This window comes from Tachyglossus aculeatus, chromosome 9, assembly GCF_015852505.1.
Source record: "Tachyglossus aculeatus isolate mTacAcu1 chromosome 9, mTacAcu1.pri, whole genome shotgun sequence".
Lineage (NCBI taxonomy): Eukaryota > Metazoa > Chordata > Mammalia > Monotremata > Tachyglossidae > Tachyglossus > Tachyglossus aculeatus.
The window spans coordinates 59,364,665-59,387,016 of record NC_052074.1 but is presented as its reverse complement, the minus strand read 5'-3'; the positions used below and the strand labels follow the sequence as shown (position 1 = coordinate 59,387,016).

The following is a 22,352-nucleotide window of genomic DNA, read 5'->3' as shown; positions in this document are numbered from 1 at the left end:
CGACCTATAGAGACGGTCCCTACCCAATAATGGGCTTACGGTCTAGAAGGGGGAGACAGACAACAAAACAGGTGTCAAGTTGTCCGAATAAATAGAATTAAAGCTAGATGCACATCATTAACAAAATAAATAGAATAGGAAATATGTACAAGTAAAATAAATAGAGTAATAAATCTGTATAAACATATATACTGGGGCTGTGGGGAGGGGAAGGAGGTAGGGCTGGGGGGATGGGGAGGAGGAGAGGAAGGAGGGGGTTCAGTCCGGGAAGGCCTCTTGGAGGAGGTGAGCTCTCAGTAGGGCTTTGAAGGGGGGGAAGCGGAGGGAGGGCATTCCAGGCCAGGAGGAGGACGTGGGCCGGGGGTCGACGGCGGGACAGGCGAGAACGAGGTACAGGGAGGAGGTGAGCGATAATATCTGATAGGCCAAACCAGCTCCTCTGCACGCTGGGTTTTGTGGTTCTGCAGCGTGGCTCAGTGGGAAGAGCCCGGGCTTGGGAGTCAGAGGTCATGGGTTCAAATCCCAGCTCCGCCAATTGTCAGCTGGGTGACTTTGGGCAAGTCGCTTCACTTCTCTGGCCCTCAGTTACCTCATCTGTAAAATGGGGATGAAGACTGTGAGCCCCCCCGTGGGACAACCTGATCACCTTGTATCCACCCCAGCGCTTAGAACAGTGCTTGGCACATAGTAAGCGCTTAACAAATGTCATCATCCTTATTATTATTATTATTATCCTGGCCCTTTCCTCTGGCGGAAGAGGATTGGCTATTGCCTCGCTGGAAAAGGGGACTGGCTCCTGCCACTCCGGTGCGGGGGAAGGGGATAGAGAAGCAGCGTGGCTCAATGGAAAGAGCCCGGGCTTTGGAGTCAGAGGTCATGGGTTCGAATCCCGACTCTCCCTCATGTCTGCTGTGTGACCTTGGGCAAGTCACTTCACTTCATTGGGCCTCAGTTCCCTCATCTGTAAAATGGGGATGAAGACTGTGAGCCCCATGTGGGACAACCCACTTGCCTTGTATCCTTCCCAGCGCTTAGAACAGTGCTTTGCACATAGTAAGTGCTTAACAAATGCCATTATTATTATCATTATTATTATTATTATTATTATTATTAGCTCCTGCCCCGCCCCCGGGGAAGCGGGTTGGTTCCTTCCCCTTTCTTGGAGAAGGGGATTGGCTCCTGCCCCGCCCCCGGGAAAGGGGATTGGTTCCTGCCCCGTCCTGGGAGAAGGGGATTGGCTCCCGCCCCGTCCTCGAAGAAGGGGATTGGCTCCTGCCCCGCCCCCTGAGAAGGGGATTGGCTCCTGCCCCGTCCTCGGAGAAGGGGATTGGCTCCTGCCTCTTGGGCGGGGGTGGACGGGATTGGGGAGGGGATTGGCTCCTGCCCCGCTCCCGGAGGAGGGGGTTGGCTCTTTTCTCGTCCAGCGAGAAGGGGATTGGCTCCTGCCCCGCCCCCGAAGAAGGCGATTGGCTCCTTCCCCGTCCTCGGAGAAGGGGATTGGCTCCTGCCTCTTCGGGGAGGGGGCGGACGGGAGGGAGGAGGGGATTGGCTCCTGCCCCGCCCCCTGAGAAGGGGATTGGCTCCTGCCCCGTCCTCGGAGAAGGGGATTGGCTCCTGCCTGTCCGCGGGGGGGGGGGGGGGGGGCGGACGGGATTGGGGAGGGGATTGGCTCCTGCCCCGCCCCCGGAGAAGGGGATTGGCTCCTTCCCCGCCCTCGGAGAAGGGGATTGGCTCCTTCCCCGTCCTCGGAGAAGGGGATTGGCTCCTGCCTCTTCGGGGGGAGGGGGCGGAGGGGATTGGGGAAGGGATTGGCTCCTGCCCCGCCCCCGGAGGAGGGGATTGGCTCTTTTCTCGTCCAGCGAGAAGGGGATTGGCTCCTGCCCCGCCCCCGGAGAAGGGGATTGGCTCCTTCCCCGCCCTCGGAGAAGGGGATTGGCTCCTTCCCCGTCCTCGGAGAAGGGGATTGGCTCCTGCCTCTTCGGGGAGGGGGGCGGACGGGAGGGAGGAGGGGATTGGCTCCTGCCCCGCCCCCGGAGAAGGGGATTGGCTCGTTCCCCGTCCCGGGAGCAGGGGATTGGTCCCTTCGCCGAAGTGGGCGAAGGGGATTGGCTCCTTCGGCGGCCCCCGTTGTGCCGCCCCGCCCCGCCCCGCCCCGCCCCGCCCGGCGGCCCGTTGGCCTGGGAAGTGGCTGCGCCGGCCGGACGCTCCCAGCGGCAGCGAAGGCCGACGGGCCCCGCGGGGAGCCAGGCCGGGGCCGGCGGGGGCGCGCCCCGGGACGGACGGGGCCCGCGCGCGCCCCCGGCACCCCCGCGCCGCCACCCCGACCCTCGCGCGCCCCCTCCCGGACCGCACCGCTCACCGCACCACCCCCGACCCCCTCCTGCCACTCTTTGGCAGCCTTCTCTTCTGCCCCCCTCTGCCCGCCCCTGCCAGCCCCCTGACCCTCTTTGCCAGCCCCCTGCCCCCCTCTGCCCGCCCCTGCCAGCCCCCTGACCCTCTTTGCCAGCCTTCTGCCCCCCCCCCCGCCAGCCCCCTGACACTCTTTGCCAGCCTTCTGCCCCCCTCTGCCAGCCCCTGCCAGCCCCCTGCCACTCTTTGCCGGCCTTCTGCCACCCTCTGCCAGCCCCTGTTACCCCTCTGCCATCCCTTGCCAGCCCTCTGCCATCCCCCTGCCACTCTTTGCCAGCCTTCTGCCACCCTCTGCCAGCCCCTGCCACCCCTCTGCCATCCCTTGCCAGCCCTCTGCCATCCCCCTGCCACTCTTTGCCAGCCTTCTGTCACCCTCTGCCACTCTTTGCCAGCCTGCCACCCCGTGCCACTCTTTGCCAGCCCCCTACCACCCTCTGCCAGCCCCCTGCCACTCTTTGCCAGCCTTCTGCCAGCCCCTGCCACTCTTTGCCAGCCTTCTACCACCCCCTGCCACCCTCTGCCAGCCTTCTGTCACCCTCTGCCACACCCCTGCCAGCCCCCTTCCACTCTTTGCCACCCTCTGCCACCCCCTGCCACTCTTTGCCAGCCTCCTACCACCCTCTGCCATCCCCCTGCCATCTTTACCAGCCTCCTACCACCCTCTGCCATCCCCCTGCCACTCTTTGCCAGCCTTCTGCCAGTCCCTGCCACTCTTTTCCAGCCTTCTACCACCCTCTGCCAGCCCCTGCCAGCCCTCTGCCATCCCCCTGCCACTCTTTCCCAGCCTTCTTTCACCCTCTGCCAGCCCCTGCCACACCCCTGCTAGCCCCTTGCCAACCCCTGCCAGCCCCTGTCACCCGCCTGCCATCCCTTGCCAACTTCTGCCATCCCTTGACAACCTTCTGCCACCCCCTGCCACCCCTCTGCCAGCCCTCTGCCAACTCCTGCTACCCCCCTGCCAGCCTTCTGCCAACCCCCTGCCAGCCCCCAGCACCCCTGGGGCAGTGGCCATCAGCACATCCGTCGCCCGCCCCGCCGGGAGGGAGGGAGGAAGGATGCGCGGCGCCGGGCTGTGAAGCATGGAGGGCTCCCTGGACAAGTGGACCAATTACCTGACCGGTAATAATAATGATAATAACAATAATGATGGCATTTGTTAAGCACTTACTATGTGCCAAGCACTGTTCCAAGCTCTGGGAGACATACAAGGTCATCAGGTGGGCCCACGTGGGGCTACCATTAGTAATGGCATTTGTTAAGCGCTTATTCTGTGCCAAGCACTGTTCTAAGCACTGGAACACCGTCCTAATAATAATAATATTGATGATGGTGGCATTTGTTAAGCGCTTACTATGTGCCAAGCACTGTTCTAAGCTCTGGGAGAGATACAAGGTCATCAGGTGGGCCCACGTGGGGCTAACATTAGTAATGGCATTTGTTAAGCGCTTATTCTGTGCCAAGCACTGTTCTAAGCACTGGAACACCGTCCTAATAATAATAATAATAATAATGATGGTGGTATTTGTTAAGCGCTTACTATGTGCCAAGCACTGGAGCACTGTTCTAGTCATCATAATAATAATCATGGTGGTATTTGTTAAGTGCGCATTTGGTGCCAAGCACTGTTGTAAGCGCAGGGAGAGACACAAGGTCATCAGGTGGGCCCACGTGGGGCTCCCAGTCTTCATCCCCCATTTGACAGATGAGGGAACTGAGGCCCAGAGAGGTGAAGCGGCTTGCCCGAGGCCACACAGCAGGCAAGTGGCGGAGCTGGGATTGGAACCCATGACTGTATATATGTTTGTACATATTTATTACTCTATTTTATTTGTACATATCTATTCTATTTATTTTATTTTGTTAGTATGTTTGGTTCTGTTCTCTGTCTCCCCCTTTTAGACTGTGAGCCCACTGTTGGGTAGGGACTGTCTCTATATGTTGCCAATTTGTACTTCATCATCATCATCAATCGTGTTTATTGAGCGCTTACTATGTGCAGAGCACTGTGCTAAGCGCTTGGGAAGTACAAATTGGCAACATATAGAGACAGTCCCTACCCACCAGTGGGCTCACAGTCTAAAAGTCTACTTCCCAAGCGCTTAGTACAGTGCTCTGCACATAGTAAGCGCTCAATAAATACGATTGGTGATGATGATTGATGATGACTTCTGACTCCCAAGCTCGTGCTCTTTCCACTAGGTCATGCTTAAGTGCTTATTTCTTAAGTGCTTGCTCCTCCCGGAGTGGGGCCGGGGGCTTCCTCCAGGATTTGGGGGGTCGCGGGATCGGGGGACCTGCCAGAACCAGATTTTGGGCCTTGCAAATTTCTTTGGTCGCCCCACTTCCCCCCAATCAGGCTCCACGGCAGGACCAGGGGACCCGGGATTCCAGCCCTTCAATAATAATAATAATAATAATAATAATAATAATAACATTTATTAAGCGCTTACTATGTGCAAAGCCCTGTTCTAAGCACTGGGGAGGTTACAAGGTGATCAGGTTGTCCCACGGGGGGCTCACAGTCTTTATCCCCATTTACAGATGAGGTAAGAGGCCCAGAGAAGTGAAGTGACTTGCCCAGAGTCACACAGCTGACAACTGGCAGAGCCGGGATTTGAACCCGTGACCTCTGACTCCAAAGCCCGGGCTCTTTCCACTGAGCCACGCTGCTAATCATCATAACAACAATTATGGTATTTGCCAAGCACTTACTAGGTGTTAGGCACTGTACTAAGTGCTTGCGTGGATAATAATGACCATAGTCGTGGTATTTAATAATAATAGTGCAGTGCTCTGCGCAAAGTTAGTGCTTAGTAAATGCGATTGAATGAATGAATCAATCAATCAGTTGTATTTATTGAGCGCTTACTGTGTGCAGAGCACTGTACTAAGCGCTTGGGAAGTACAAGTTGGCAACATATAGAGACAGTCCCTACACAACAGTGGGCTCACAGTCTAAAAGAATGAATGAATGAATAATAATGGTATTTGTTAAGCGCTTACTGTGTGCCAAGCACTGTTCTAAGTGCTGGGGTAGATACAGGTAATCAGGCGGGGCTCACAGTCTTCCTTGTACTTCCCGAGCGCTTAGTACAGTGCTCTGTACACAGTAAGCGCTCAATAAATACGATTGATTGAATGAATGAATGAATTGCCGTTTGACAGATGAGGTAGCTGAGGCACAGAGGAGTTAAGCGACTTGCCCAAGGTCACACAGCATAAAAGTGGCGGAGCCGGGATTAGAACCCACGTCCTCCGTCTCCCAAGCCCGGGCTCTTGCCGTTAGGCCGTGCTTAAGCGCTTTTTTACCTCAAGTGCTTACCATTCATTCATTCAATCATATTTATTGAGTGCTTACTGTGTGCAGAGTTTATTTTATTTATTTTAATTTTAATTTAGTAAAATTAATATTTTAATATTATTTATTTTATTTTGTTAGTATGTTTGGTCTTGTTCTCTGTCTCCCCCTTTTAGACCGTGAGCCCACTGTTGGGTAGGGACTGTCTCTGTGTGTTGCCAATTTGTACTTCCCAAGCGCTTAGTCCAGTGCTCTGCACTTAGTAAGCGCTCAATAAATACGATTGATGATGATGATGATGATGATGCAGAGCACTGTACTAAGTGCTGGGGTGGGTCCAAGCAAATCAGGTCCCACATGCGGCTCCCAGTCTGATCCCCATTTGGCAGGTGAGGTCACTGAGGCCCAGAGAAGTGACTTGCCCAGGGTCACACAGCAGACAAGGGGCAAAGTCCGGATTCGAACCTGTGACCTTCCGACTCCCAGGGCTGTAGCCCTTGCGCCGTGCTGCTTCTGTCCATGTTCTGTCTGCGGCACCAAACCCCTTCAACCTTTTCCAGGAAGAAAATTAATTGGGGTGTTTGTTACGGGCTTCCTGTGTGCCAAGCGCTTAATCATCATCAATCGTATTTATTGAGCGCTTACTATGTACAGAGCACTGTACTAAGCGCTTGGGAAGTACAAATTGGCAACATATAGAGACAGTCCCTACCCAACAGTGGGCTGCTAAGCACCGTACTAAGCGCTGGGGTAGATACAAGGTAATCAGATCCCACAGTCTAAATAGGAGGGAGGACAAGTATTGAATCCATTTCTTTGCAACTGGGGGAACTGAGACACAGAAAAGTTAAGTGACTTGTTCAAGGTCACACAGCAAGTACGTGGTGGTGGAAGCATCATTAGAACCCAAGTCTTCCAGCTCCCAACCTGCGCTCTCTCCATTTAGGCCACGCTGCGTCTCCAAAAACGGTAAATTTTACAACCCTCCGTTGTTTTTCTTTTTTGTTGTTGTTTTCTGCTTGGGAGGCAACAAAGCCTAGTAGAAAGAGCAAGGGCCTAGGGGTTAGAAATCCTGGGTTCTAATCCTGACTTCCACCGCATGCCAGCTGTATCCACCATCTATATTGTTCCCTCCCAAATGATTAGAACAGTATTCTGCACAGTAAGCACTCCAAAAATGCCACTGATCAATTGATCAATCAATCAATCAATCGTATTTATTGAGCGCTTACTGTGTGCAGAGCACTGTACTAAGCGCTTGGGAAGTCCAAGTTGGCAACATATAGAGGCGGTCCCTACCCAACAGTGGGCTCACAGTCTAGAAGGGGGAGACGGAGAACAAAACCAAACATATTAACAAAATAAAATAAATAGCATAGATATGTACAAGATGGTCCCTACCCAACAGCGGGCTCGCAGTCTAGAAATAAATAAGTTTATTAATTTATTTAGTGGCTCAATAGAAAACCACTGAATGAATGACGGGGACTGGATCTTCTGACTCGGCCGTCCTGCGCCCCTTGGGCAAGTCACTTATATGAGCACAGTTTCGTCATCTATAAAATGGGGATCAATCACTTGTGTTTATTGAGCACTTACCGTGTGCAGAACGCTGTACTGAGCGCTTGGGAGAGTACACAATGACAGAGTTGGTAGACATGGTCCCCGCATATAAGGAGTTAACGGTCTCATGGAGAAGACGCCTGTTCTCCCTCCCGTGTGGGAGAGAAACTGTGTCTGATCTGCTTATATTTAATCATCATCAATCATATTTATTGAGCGCTTACTGTGTGCAGAGCACTGTACTAAGCGCTTGGGAAGTACAAATTGGCAACATATAGAGACAGTCCCTACCCAACAGTGGGCCAATGTACCGTAACGTTTGTCTTGGCACATAGGAAGCAATTCCAAAATACCACAATTATTATTAATCAGTGGTATTTATTGAATGCTTACTTTGTGCAGTGCGCTGTTCTAAGTGCTTGGGAGACTACAATATAACAGAATTGGTAGACATGTTCCTGGCCTCTGTGAGCTTACAATCTAGAGGGAGGAACAGATATTAATGTTAATAAAGAAATTACAGATAAGCACATAAGTGCCCTGCGGCTGAAGGAGGGGTGAATAAATGGTGTAAATTCAAGAGCAAGGGTGACGCAGAAGGAAAGGGGAGAAGAGGAAAAGAGGCAATTGTTGATATTTTTATTATTTTTCCACCACTTGGTTTTTTGTTTTCATTTGGATGACCTGACCGATTTTCGTGGTGTTTCCTGTTTGTGTATAAAACTGTCACGGGTTTTAAGACAAGTAACTCTTTGTCTCCAATCAATCAATCAATCAATCGTCTTTATTGAGCGCTTACTGTGTGCAGAGCACTGTACTAAGCGCTTGGGAAGTACAAGTTGGCAACATATAGAGACAGTCCCTACCCAACAGTGGGCTCACAGTCTAGAAGGGGGAGACAGAGAACAAAACCAAACATACTAACAAAATAAAATAAATAGAATAGATATGTACAAGTAAAATAAATAAATAGAGTAATAAATATGTACCATGGTGAACTATCAGCTTAAAAAATACTTTGTCACGTTACTCAACCAGAGTAACGTTTGTGGTGAATATTTTTAGCCTGAATGAATTAAATAGGCCCATTTTGCAACTAAGATACTTTTCTTAACACTTTGTAGCAAGTGATTTTATTTTACAGACCTTTTTAAAGCTTAATTTTTAGGAGCTTTGAGCTTCTCTTCGAGAAGCAGCAGGGCATAGTGGATTCAGCGCAGGCCTGGGAATCAGAAGAACTTGGGTTCTAATGCTGGCTCCACCACTTGTCTGCTGTGTGACTTTGGGCAAGTCACTTTACATCTCTGGTCCTCAGTTTTCTCATCTGTATAATGGGGTCTAAGACAGTGAGCCCCATGGGGGACAGGGACTGTGTCCAACCTGATTAGCTTTGTGTCTACCCTGGTGCTTAGTACGGTGCCTGGCACAAAGAAAGCACTTAACAAATGCCATTAAAAAAAAGGAACAGTTGCACGTGAAATAAAAAAAATATTGCATTTGTAGTGCTGGGTTTCTTCATTTTTAAAATGTCATTGTTTGGTACAGTATTGAATTTACAAGATGTGACTATATCCTGTTGGCACGTTCGCCTCAAGGAAATAATTCATGATTAAAAATAATCTAGTGCAAGTTGGTCAGTTTTGCTTAAGAATGGAGGATCTTACTCAAACAATAGTGACTTTTATTGAGAAGCAGCGTGGCTCAGTGGAAAGAGCCTGGGCTTTGGAGTCAGAGATCCAGGGGTTCAGATTCTGGCTCCACTAATTGTCTGCTGTGTGACTTTGGACAAGTCACTTACCTTCTCTGGGCCTCAGTTCCCTCATCTGTAAAATGGGGATTAACACTGTGAGCCCTCCGTGGGACAACCTGATCACTTTGTAACCTCTTCAGTGCTTAGAACAGTGCTTGGCACATAGTAAGCGCTTAATAAATGCCATCATTATTATTATTATTCTTATTACAATTCAGAACATCTCAAAAATGGGAGCCACTTTCTTTGTGCCACATATGTGTGCAGTGGAAATGATCTTAAACAAGTGTTTACTTCTTCCTAGCGTAGCTGTGGCTTAAAAGACTTTCTAGCGGATGAATATGAACTATCGGAAGTGGCTGATATAAATGTAATAATAATTATGGTATTTCTTAAGCGCTTACTATGTGCCAGGCACTCTACCAAGCGTTGGGGTGGAAACAAATCAGGCTGGACACTGTCCCTTTCCCATATAGGGTTCACAGGCTTATTCCCAATTTTACAGATGAGGCAACTGAGGCACAGAACAGTCAAGTGACTTGCCTAAGGTCACACAGCAGACTAGTGGCATAGCCAGAATTAGAACCCAGATCCTTCTGGCTCCCAAGCCCATGCTCTATCCACAATGCCATACTCCTTCCCTATAGGAACCACTTTTGCAATGTAACTGATACACTTTAAAACTCAGGAAAAAGGATGATCTTGGTGCCAATTTTTCCGGTTTAATCTGACTTTGAGGCTGTGGGTTTGAGCTCTCAACTATAAATGCTTTAGTGCTTTAGTCAGACATTCCGCAGTATTTAAATTAGGTATTATCTTGCAACGTGGAAAGTTTTTTTTTTTGAAACCTGATCTATTTGAGTCAGTTTCTTTTTCCACCATCTGGCATGCGTATCATTTGTTCAAACTGATGTGAATCACTAGCAGGAACTTAGATAACTCAAACTATTTCTTATAGTGTACATGGCTGTAAATCCATGAGATTGTGTGGGGCATTCTTGTCCCACCTGGGTCTAACAGTCCCCATTTTACAGATGAGGTAATTGAGGCTCAGAGAAGTTGTGACTTGCCCAAGGTCACACACAGCAGACAGTCAATCGTATTTATTGATTACGACAAGTGGTGGAGACAAGTGGTGGAGCCGGGATTAGAATCCAGGTCCTACATGGATGCAATCTCCTTTTTACAGATGAGGTAACTGAGGGACGGGGAAGTGAAATGACTTGCCCAAGTCTCACAGCAGACAGTTGGCAGAGCCGGGATCGGTGGGTGGTGAATTACCCCAGTTTGGAGACTTTCATTCATTCATTCATTCAATTGTATTTATTGAGCGCTTACTGTGTGCAGAACACTGTACTAAGCGCTTGGGAAGTACACGTTGGCGCTTGGGAAGTACAAGTTTACTTTTCCTGTTCCACCACTCCTTCCTCCCTCCCCAACTTCTCACCCCCATTCCAACTTCTCCCCATTTAGAGTTCCCCCACACAATTAATAACTCCTTTGGGATGAGAAGCAGCATGGCCTAGTGGAAGGAACACAGCCTTGGGAATCGGAGGACCTGGATTCTAATTCTGGCTCTACCGATTGCCTGCTGTGTGACTTTGGGCAAGTCTCTTAACATCTCTGAGTTTATTTCTTAATCTGCACATGGATAAAAATACCTTTTCTCCCTGTAAGTTAGGATTGTGTCCGACCTATCCCAGTAGTTAGCTAAAGTGCTTGGCACAAAGTAAACACTTAACAAATACCACAGCTATTATTGGGAGTAGGGGAAGGTAGCTGAGTGGATTTTGGCTATATCCAGCATCAAGCCCAATAGAACTAGTTGAGCATCTTTTCAACCATTGCATTCCTGATTTGCTTGGGAATCAGCTGGTTTTATTGCACTCTCCCATGCACTTAATAAGGTGTTCTGCATCCAGCGCTTAGAACAGTGCTTTGCACATAGTAAGCGCTTAACAAATGCCATCATTATTATACAGTAAGCAGTCGTAAGCACTCAGTAAATGTGACTGATTGATTCCCCTTAAAGCTCTTAGCCTTAGATTGGGGTTTAGTTGAAGCAATCCAGTTCAGTGCAGGATTCACGATTCTACTTAGAGTGAACATTCGGGGCAGCTTTCATTTTTCTGTCACCCTTTTTCAGAATCAGTTAAATTGTTTATTTGTTAGATATTCATTAATGGTGAAGAAGATTGAGGGAATTAACTACATGCTTTCAAAATAAGGACTCTTTAATTTTAAATATCCTCCTCCCTCCCTCCCCTCAAAAGAAGAAACTAAAAATAAATTTATTCCAAACTAAACTTACTACTTTTCCAATTCATCCTCCCTCTAGGGCTTGCACATGGATAATTTTAACCTCAAGTGTCTTTATTTCATAATGCAGGTTCCATTTAAGGTGTAATGTTAAGTTGCCTGAAGTTCTCTCTGAAATCAAAATGACTATGCCCTTACGTTTCCGCCATTCATTATCTCTCTAGGTTGGCAGCCTCGCTGGTTCGTTTTGGATAACGGGATACTTTCCTACTACGATTCCCAGGATGATGTGTGCAAAGGCAGCAAAGGAAGCATAAAGATGGCAGTTTGTGAAATTAAAGGTAAAACTAATATTTTATGGTATTGGCATTTTAAATAACCAAAGGGAGGGAAGGGCCGACCTGGGCATATGGAAATGTAAAATGGTAAGAAGAAAAAAATCATTTTCATTTTTCACCCATTTTTGTAGCAACTGACAGAGGTTGGAGGTTAATAGAGTTCGGTATAAGGTGATAACTGGGGAAGAGCTGGAGAGCGAGAGCAGGAGACCGGAGAAATGCATAGGAGAAGGACAAAAAACAAATTCCAACTTTCCCTTGCTTCTTTACTGAATATCAGTGCAGGACTCTCTATCCTGCCTATGCATGCCCTTGCCTCCATTGTAATTTTGGAACTAGTCCTGGTTTTGAAGCTGTGTGATGTGGTATGTTCCTTAGAAGTAATTTATCTCTATTACAATGGCTGCAGTTTAGGCTAGTGTGGACATGAAGATGTCTGTGCACCCTGACTTTCTGAGAAATCAAAATAAATATTATTCTGAAGTCAGACTAGCAAGCTGATATAGCACAGGCATGGACAAAGCCCACTTTTCCCAACTGTTGTTAGTTCTCTAAACTACCAATGCCATTTGCCAGTCGTTGGCTGCCAAAATTTCAGAATCAATTAGGGGTTGATCTAAGAGCCATTTGACTCATTGCCCTCCACGAGCCATTAGCTGTGGATCCAGAGTGGCCAGGGGTAGGTTAGGAGGGAAGGACGCCCATCTTTTCTCCATGCATCCTATCTGCCTCCACTCAGCGCTACTTTCTCTTTTTTCTCTCCCTCTTTCACCACAAATTTTGGAGGGTTGGGGAAGGATGAGGGGCGGTCCAGGTACGGGAGAGGGGAAGTGCCTTGGCAAAGCACATTGGGCTCTCTAGTGAGTCGCTTCCCTCTTGAGTCACAGGGAGACTGTAGAAGTGCAGATACGATCTCTTGTCGAATCATTCATTCAATCGTATTTATTGAGCGCTTACTGTGTGCAGAGTACTGTACTAAGCGCTTGGGAAGTACAAGTCAGCACCATATAGAGACAGTCCCTACCCAATACGGGCTCACTGTAAGCTCATCTCTGGACTGTAAGCTCACTTTGGCAGGGACTGCGTCTGTTATAATGTTGCAAAGTACTCTCCTAAGCGCTTAGTACGGTGCTCCGCATACAGTAAGTGCTCAATAAATACGACCGATGGATTATTAAATGAATATTTATTAATAAATACATGTACGATACATATACAAAATAAATACGATTGGTGGATTGCTTGAATCTGGTAACAGTGATTTGATTCTCTGCAAATGATTTATCTGAACTCTTTTTTTTTACGATTTTGGCTCTACTCGCTGACGCTCTTTCTGTCTCTTTCATTCATTGCAGTTCACCCTCTTTCTGTCTCTTTCATTCATTGCAGTTCACCCCACGGACAACACGAGAATGGAGTTAATAATTCCAGGGGAACAGCATTTCTATATGAAAGCAGTTAATGCGGCTGAAAGACAGAGGTGGCTGGTAGCCCTGGGCAGCTCAAAAGCCTGTCTGACTGACACCAGAACAAAAAAGGAGAAAGGTATTTATAACCGAGGCTAGCTTTTGAAGCAGTGTGGCTCATTGGAAAGAGCACAGGCTTTAGAGTCGGAAGTCCTGGGTTCAAATCCCGGCCCCCGCCAATTGTCAGCTGTGTGACTTTGGGCAAGTCACTTAACTTCTCTGTGCCCCAGTTACCTCATCTGTAAAATGGGGATTAAGACTCTGAGCCCCCCATGGGACAACCTGATAACCTTGTAAACTCCCCAGCGCTTAGAACAGTGCTTTGCACATAGTAAGCGCTTAATAAATGCCATCATTATTATTATTATTATTACTTTTTACAGGCACGATATGAAGAAAATAAATGACTTCTTCTGATGTTATGACACCTCTTTAACCTGGGAAGGAGATAATTGAGGCTTGACTGACTACCCGAAATGGAGTAGCCAAGGGAAAGGCTAGATGGTGCCCGTTTCCATTAGGACGGGACAAGAAGAAACGGATTTCGATAATACTGTGAGAGATTTAGGTTAGAGTTTGGTTAAATGATGTAAATGGCTAAGTAACTAAGTAGATGAAAGCTGTCTCCTCCCTGGCCTTGAGGCGAGCCTCAGGTTTTGGCTGTGCTACTGCCGTGTGGGATCGGGAAGGGGCTTCCCGGTGTGCAAGAGCTGCTCCCCCCTGCAGCCCCCCACCTTCCTCTTTTCCCCTCGCTCCTGGCTCCCATGGGAGCTTCCAGGGTGGGTGGGGATTCGCCTCCTCCATGAAGGACACCAGAACTCCCTCCCCGGACAGAACGGGCCCCCGCCTGAGCGGCGTTCTTCTCGCCTTCTTTCGGGGCCTTCTTGATAACCCTAGGGGCCTCAGAGGTAGGCCATCTGCTCTCTGCCTCGGGGAGTCAGAGGACCTGGGTTCTAAAGCCGGCTCTGCCGTGTGACCTTGGGCAAATCACTTCACTTCTGAGTCCCTCGGTTACCTTATCCAGAAAATGGGGATTAAGACTGTGAGCCCTATGTGGGACAGGGACCGCGTCCAACCCAATCACCTTGCATCTATCCCAGCGTTTAGTACAGTGCCTGGCACAGAGTAAACTCTTAGCAAATGCCACAATCATTATTATTAGGGAGGTGGAGATGGAGAAGTAGCAGCGCGCTGTGCATTTGGGGGTCCTTGTCAGGAGGCACCCCTCTTATCCTGAGGCCCTGGGCGCTGGTTTTAAATGCTCAAGAGCCACATTTTGGATCCAAGAAGAGCCAGCAATCTGCTAAACCCTCTCTAAACCTCCTTTTGGTTCTGCAGTCCCCATGTCTCCCCACCCAAATGCTGTAGCTCTAGCCCTCTCTTGCTAGACTTTGGAAGGAAGAGCAAGCTGTAATATACATGTTCATGTCAATGTTTTCTTTCAGAAATAAGTGAAACCAATGAATCTCTAAAAACCAAAATGTCTGAACTGCGTCTTTACTGTGACCTTTTAATGCAGCAGGTTCATACAATACAAGAATTTGTTCATCACGAGGAGAATCATTCGTCACCCAGCATAGAGGTAATGTTGAACAAAACACTTTGTGTCTGATAAACGTTTGAATTCACTGTCCATTTCTCCCAGTAAGGGAGAAAGCAGGGAGGAAGAACTGAAATTCTGTTCCACACTCAAGGGACCGGAAGCCTTTTCAGTTAAGCTCAGGTTCCAGAGCAGAAATGAAATAGATGGGCTACGAGTGTGGTCAGTCTAGGTAATTTAGTTGGGCAAAATTTGTTTTTAATTCAGAATTATTCGGATTGGATGGTTATGCAGTTCTCAGCTTTGCTTTGATTGTGTTGGTGCGCCTGCTCTTAGCAGATTCCTAAGCTTCACCAAATGTTTGTTTCTGTTTTCTAAATCTTGTTACAGTATTGTTTTGAAGGATCAGAATTCAGGTCCAAAGGTCTCGATCTTGAAACTAAAACAAGTGTTCTTTTTCCTGATAAACGATTACTTGCGTTGTTTTCTCACCTTGATCACCTCTGTTAGCATGGTTTTAGTGCAGCTCTTTGACTCTCTTCACTCTTGCCCTAAATTTGTGATGACCGGGAAAAGAATGAGACCCCACATTAACATTTCCCAACTCTACCCTCGGCTTACATGCAGTATCTGGGAAGCAGCATAGTCAAGTGGATAGAGCATGAGAGTCAGAAAGACCTGGGTTCTAATCCTGGCTCCACCTCTTGTCTGCTGTATGATCTTGGGCAAGTCACTTAACTTCTCTGGCCCTCAGTTCCCTCATCTGTAGAATAGAGATTAAGACTGTGAACCCAATGTGGGACAGGGACTGCATCCAACCTGGTAATCGTGTATCTACCCCAGTGTCTAGAACAGCACTCGGCACATAGTAAGTGTTAATAATTATTGTTATTATAACTATCTGGTCCCTAATGACTGGTCTTGTGGAACCTATGAGATCACTGGATTACCTTATCTGGTGTATTCATTAGTGTAACAACAGATTTGCTGCCAGAATACCAGATAAAATGTCATAGTTTTATCAAGCCATGCACAATGAGCTGGAAAATTCCTGCAACTTGTGGGAATTTTACCTAGTTTTTAAACACAGAACTCCTTGTTTTAGTTATCTGAGGATTGGGTTGATTCTCTAATCTGCATTTTTGTTCAGCTGTGTGATGGCCTCTCTGTGTGTATTGGTTTTCAGAACATGAATGAAGCTTCTTCTTTGCTCAGCGCCACTTGTAATACATTTATCACGACACTTGAAGAATGTGTGAAGATAGCCAATGCCAAGTTTAAACCCGAGATGTTTCAGCTGCCTCATCCAGATCCCTTAGTGTCTCCTGTGTCACCGTCACCTGTTCAAATGGTTAGATAATTTTGCCACAATGAGACTGTTATGTTTTTTATAATAATGACATTTATTAAGCGCTTACTCTGTGCAAAGCCGTTTCTGAGAGCAGGGGAGCATGCAGGGAAAAATTGCCCGACTAGTGAATTTTTAACTCTCCATTCTTCTAAGTATTAAAAGTTCCAACCTGGGAAATTTAGCAGTTTAGGGCGGGAACCAATTGACAGTGGTGTTCTGAGAATCTGTGGATAGCTAGTACTTCTTAGCAAGGTTGATTAATTCATCTTCTCAAGATAGATGTGTTTGCATAAAGCATACCTTGTGGAATTATATCTTGTAGCGCTTCAGTTGCTATCCCACTGTGGGTGAGACTTTAGTTACTAACTGTTTTAAGGGAATAGCTTCTAATTAATATTCGGTTAAATATTTCTTTTCCTGCCACTTTGCTGGGCATTCTGAACTACAATTGGTTAAAATATTACTATTTTCATCAACTATTGGTGCCTGGCACTGTTGGCGTTTATTGAGCACCTGCTGTGTGTACAGAGCATTGTGAAGTACTTGGGAGAGTACGGTAGAATTAGTGAACATAATACTTGCCCTCAGTCAATCAATAGCATTTCTTCAGCGCTTACTATATACATAGCACTGTATTAAAATCTTGGGAGAGTGCAATGGAACAGTCGAGTACAATGGAACAGTCGATATAGGCACATTCAAGGTGACAATCTGGCAGGAGAGAGGGATACTAAAATTAGAGATAAGATAATAATTATTGTGGTATTTGTTAAACGCTTACTATGTGCCAAGCACTGTTCTAAGCGCTGGGTAGATACAAGGCAATCAGGTTGGGGATCACACAGTAGACATGTGGCAGAGCCGGGATTAGAACCCACAACCTCTGACTCTTAGGCCCATGCTCTTTCCACTAAGCCATGCTGCTTCTCTAGAGGAACCATATGCTAGGGGTTCAGGGTGAGGGGTTTTGGCTTGGAACCCTAAATAGGAGAAAATGGGGCCATGGATTTGGGCCTTGGTAGGGGAAACACATATCCCTTTCTCTGCTCCAAAAGTAGTAGTGGTAAAAGTAATGGTATTTATTGAGCACCTTCAAAGAGCAGTGCACTGTACTAAGCATCTGGGGAAGGACAACTGAAGCCCCAGATGTGTTCCTTCCCTACAAGGCATTTACAGTCCAGTGGGGGAAATGGGAATGTAGATATTTCCAAAGAGTAGAGAGAGAAAAATAAGCAAGAGTGCAGTTGAATGTACGCAAGTGTTAGGGATGGGTATATGTAAATACGTAAGTGATAGAGGTAACCATCAGAGGTAACTGTCAGGTTGATATGGAAAATTAAAAAGGGAAGGCTAAGGCAAATAGGCAGTGCTTTAGGGCAACCTGATTCCAGCATTTGTTTTTTTAAAAATATGCTTATTTTCCATCAAGGTCTGAAGGTTATTTTCATGCATCTGGAAAGGAAATATATCCTAACCTCCAGCTATGAATTAATAAACTTAGTAGTAATTCTTTTGGGGGGCTTTAAGACTAGTTTGAGATGATAATGATATTTTTTTTTGTTCAGTAAGCCAGTTAATTGCTTTGCAACTTTTGATTTTCATTTTTATTTTCTTTCTTGTAATTTTTAGATGAAGCGTTCCATCAGCCACCCTGGCTCGTACAGTTCAGAGAGGTAAAATTCCCATATTTTCCCCTTTACAGTTTTTTCATGTGTAGTTTTTTCTTTGGTGTAAAGATAGTGTGGCGTGTGGCTCATGGCTAGTGATTAGCTTCCAGATCTTTAAAATGTTGAGAAACCCACTGAGTTTTAGTAGCGATTCGGTTGCGACTTCAGCTAACCAAAATTAAGACCTGGCTTGCCATAGTTTTTGGAAATGAAAATTCCTTTTTACGATTTTTGAATCTTGACTAGTGTTGTTAAACAGTGGAAAGAACTCATCGGTCACCTGAAATTAAGGGGAAATCCCTTGGGAAATAATTTTAAAAAGTTGAACCCAAATTGATGTGAAAATTGTTTCATTCACTTTTCTTAAGAGCTGGTTTTGATAGTTGGGCTGCAGTGGATGGATGTAATGTTCCAGAAGAACTCTACTGTTCCAATTCCACCCCTGAACTTTTTCAGGAAATTATCAGATATATTATTAATAGCACTCAGTTGTATTACTCTTGGCTAAGAATATTTTGATCCGTGATGAAAGTACACTTGGAAAATGAGTAATCTTTCACTTGATTTTGAAGCTAATTTAGAAATCGCCCAATAAATATAGAGAACATTCCTTTTATTGTAGGTTAGAATCAAATCATATAATGTGTAAAACTCTAAGAAGACTAGAGAGCTTTCAGATTGTTACATCTATGACCATTTACTTCTTTTGCAGGAATAGTCACTCCATGAAAGAGCAGATTGCTTCATTTCATCGACTATCCCAACAAAACAGAAGAGCCTACTCAGATACAGACTCTTATAATGATAGCCCATTTGAAGACCCTGAGAGTAAGATAAATGGATGTCTTTAATACTCTTTCTATTTGATCACTGTGGGCAGGGAATATGTCTACCAACTCTGTTATTGTACTTTTCGAAGTGCCTATGAGTGTGCTCTGCACACAGTGAGAGCTCAGTAAGTGCAATTGATAATAATTTTGGCATTTGTTAAGCGCTTCCTATGTGCCAGGCACTGTACTCAATCCTGGGATGGATACAAGCAAATTCATTCATTCATTGAATCGTATTTATTGAGCGCTTACTGTGTGCAGAGCACTGTACTAAGCGCTTGGGAAGTACAAGTTGGCAACATATAGAGATGGTCCCTACCTGACAGTGGGCTCACAGTCTAGAAGGGGGAGACAGAGAACAAAACAAAACATATTAACAAAATAAAATGAATAGAATAAACATGTACAAATAAAATAAATAAATAAATAGAGTAAAATCCGGTTGGACACAGTCCCTATCCCACATGGGGGTTCACAGTCTCAATCCCCATTTTACAGAAGAGGTTACTGAGGCAAAGAGAAGTGAAGTGACATGCCCAGGGTCACACAGCAAACAAATGGCGGAGCTGGGATTAGAACCCATGACCTTCTGACTCCCAAGTCCGTGCTCTATCCACTGCGTGATACTGCTTCCCATCAATTGATGGATTGATTATTACAGATTCTCACTGAAGGTGTCTGTGGCTGATGAAGACATGAAAGGCCTCCTTGGTGTAGAATCAAATTCGGAAGTCCAGAGCAGTCTTCGTCTAGAAGTCCTTTGTATTTAGAGGTGACGCTACTGACAGAGGGATTTCAACTATGTGTGCCAGTGTTATTCATTCATTCATTCAATCATATTTATTGAGCACTTACTTTGTGCAGAGCACTGTACTAAGCGCTTGGGAAGTACAAGTTGGCAATATATAGAGACGGTCCCTACCCAACAACGGGCTCACAGTCTAGAAGGGGGAGACAGACAACAAAACAAAATATGTGGACAGGTGTCAGGTCATCAGAATAAATAGAAGTAAAGCTAGATGCACATAGCTGGCAGTCTAGAGGGGGAGACAGACATTAAAATACATTATGATATGTACATTGTGCTCTTCCAAGTACCTAGTACAATGCTCTGCACACAGAAAACACTCATTAAATATAACTGATTGATTAGAGCTGAGGTTGAGGTGAATATCAAGTGTTTAAAGGATAATTTACATATATTTCCATGGATAGTAATGCATCCAAATTTAGCAGGGCACATTTCTCACTCCCTATGCTTTGTGGGTGAACACTGCATTCTTAGCTGCACAGATTTTAAGGGTGCTACCAAATGGCACTATTGTCTCTTCAGTCACCCATGTTCATAGAGCCTTAGGGCTTGGAGAAAGAAGGGAAGTAAGCATTTTTTAAAAAAAAATGGTACTTGTTAAGCACTTACTGTATGCCAGTCACTGTTTTAAGCTCTGGAGTCGATACAAAGCAGTCAAGTTGAACACAGTCCATGTCCCACATGTGGGCTCATGGTCTCAATCCCTGTTTTACAAATGAGGTGACTGAGGGCCAGAGAAGTGAAGTGACTTGCCCAAGGTCAAACAGCAAGACAAGTGAGTGAGCTGGGATTCGAACCCAGGTCTTTCTGATTCCCAGGCCCAAGCTCTATTTTTTAGGCCACGCTGCTTCTCTAAGTATTATTATTACAGCTGCTATTATAACCATAATTTAACTCTTACCGTGTGAGAACCTCTGAGTTAAATACTGAAGTAGTTACAAGACTCAATCCATGGTATTTATTGAGCTCTTACTGTGTGCAGAGCACTGTATTAAGTGCTTGGGAGAGTACACTACAGACTTGGTAATCAAATTTTCCTACCTACAACATAATAATAATAATAATGATGATGGCATTTTTTAAGCGCTTACTGTGTAAGCGCTGGGGAGGATACAAAGTGATCAGGTTGTCCCACGTGGGGCTCACAGTCTTAATCCCCATTTTACAGATGAAGTAACGGAGGCACAGAGAAGTTAACTGACTTGCCCAAAGTCACATAGCTGACAGTTGTTGGAGCTGGGATTTGAACCCATGACCATGCTTACAGTCTAAAGGAAGAGACAGATATTAATATTAGTAAATAAATTTCAGATGTGCACTAAAGTGCTACAGGGCCGAGGGTATCAAGTGCTTAAAGAAAGATCATTTAAGACCTGTTCCCTGCCCTACAGGGGACTCAAGGTCGAAGTGGAGAGGACAGATACAGAACAAAGTAGTGCAATGGAAGCACAATGGAAATAAGTTAACAATTCAACAACAAAATATACCATCATTTAAAAGAATACGTCCATTAAAAAGTGCTCAGAGGGGATGGTCTGCACCTCTCCTGACAAACGTCTTCGGTTAAAAATGGTCTTCACCCAATGAGGATTCTAAAGGCCGGGGAAATAGGGCAGGCTGAGTGTTTGTCTTGTCAGGTGTGAAGGTCACTGAACCTTGTCATCCACCTTGGTTTCCCTGCCAGTTTCCGACTGCAGACGGAAAATGGTCTGAATTCCCCCAGTGGTGGTGGCAGTGCCCAGTATGTTTAATTTATTAATCAAATTTCTTAACAGGACCCATCCACTGTTCAAGAGATGCCCTCAACGGAGATCTGACATCAGCAACAATTCCTGAAGAAAACAGATCGGCGACAAAGAAAAGAACTGAATTGGAAAATCCTTTTCTGTCCTCGTCCTGAGGAAACTCAAGTGTTCAACTTTCTCTGAGTATTGCTATGCAAAAGCTGCTGTAACTATACTGTCATTAGAGGGGGGTAGTTTTTCCCTTTACTTAGAAGGATTTCTCTGCACTTTATAGAACAATGTAAAAAAGAACCTTTGAAGTGTATTTTATCTTTATAAAGTTGATTTGCCAGAGTATTTTCCTAATAACTTCATGGTCTGAATGTGCATCCTTTTCCTTTGAACAAATGGATTGTGTAACATTTAGGCGTCTTCAAGACAATGTAGGTATTTTGAAAAAAAAAAAACGGGAAGGACTTACGGTGTTGTCATTTTTGTCTCATAGATGATAAAACCTAAACCTTTTCATCAAGGTTTTGGATTGGTGGAAGTGTGAAATATGTAATGTGTGCCGTGGACTGATTAGTCACTATCCAAACTGTATTAGCAGCTTGGTGGCAGTTATGTGGCCGTTCTTTAAAGAAAAGGCAGGATAGTCTAATCTACTTATTTTAGCCCAACTTACGTGGACATATCAAATATTTTTTTAAAGAAAGATCAGCTGACACTGAATTGTTGATACCAAATATTGGGCTCAAGTATTCTTTTTATCTATTTCTTCTGCATTAAAAAAGATATTGCTTTGTATTAACTAGTCCTAAATTATGATCCATCAGACTTCAACCTGGGCAAAACGTTTTAGTGTCGTCGCATCCAAAAGAGTTTAATACCGCAGTGAGTTGTTCACCTAACTAGGGAAATAGAAATGCCTTTTGTCAGAGGCAGGTTTTGGTGTTTGTTTCGAAAGTGGATCATTATGCTGTTGTTGTAAGGCATTAATATTTGCATCTATATAGAATATCTGTGGATATTTTTTATTTATGAAGTATTTATACTAAAGGAGTTTTTGTTACTGTGACTGCTGTATGTCACTTTAGAATGGCATTATTTAATTAGAAAACCAATATCGTTTTATTGGCAGTCTCTTCACACCAGTCGTTCAGGTTATCAGTGTTTGCCTTGTAAGCTCTGTTAATTAATTCATCTTAGGATGACACTTATTATTTGGGATCTTGAACATGGAGTACTTTTTTAAAAAGAAAAAATGGTTGGCTGTTTATAAGTTACTCATGTTTAATAAATGTGTTTTTTGCATTTTAAATTTATCTCAGAAAGCATTGTATTTT

At 45.5% G+C, this 22,352-nt stretch overlaps 1 protein-coding gene across 1 annotated transcript; it reads left to right on the top strand.

Moving 5' to 3' along the window:
• The first annotated feature begins 3,036 nt into the window (after positions 1-3,036).
• PLEKHA3 (pleckstrin homology domain containing A3) lies at positions 3,037-22,331 on the top strand. Its single transcript, XM_038751760.1, has 8 exons — positions 3,037-3,528; positions 11,504-11,620; positions 13,007-13,162; positions 14,529-14,665; positions 15,810-15,974; positions 17,604-17,647; positions 18,354-18,469; positions 21,058-22,331. The coding sequence occupies exons 1-8, from the start codon at positions 3,489-3,491 to the stop codon at positions 21,180-21,182; spliced, it is 900 nt and encodes a 299-aa protein (XP_038607688.1). The 5' UTR covers positions 3,037-3,488; the 3' UTR covers positions 21,183-22,331.
• The last annotated feature ends 21 nt before the right edge of the window (positions 22,332-22,352 follow it).

Coding starts and splice junctions, on each gene's coding strand:
- PLEKHA3 (XM_038751760.1), top strand. CDS start 3,489: ATGGAGGGCTCCCTGGACAAGTGGACCAATTACCTGACCG. Junction 3,529..11,503: donor GTGGACCAATTACCTGACCG/GTAATAATAATG, acceptor TTATCTCTCTAG/GTTGGCAGCCTCGCTGGTTC. Junction 18,470..21,057: donor CCCATTTGAAGACCCTGAGA/GTAAGATAAATG, acceptor ATTTCTTAACAG/GACCCATCCACTGTTCAAGA.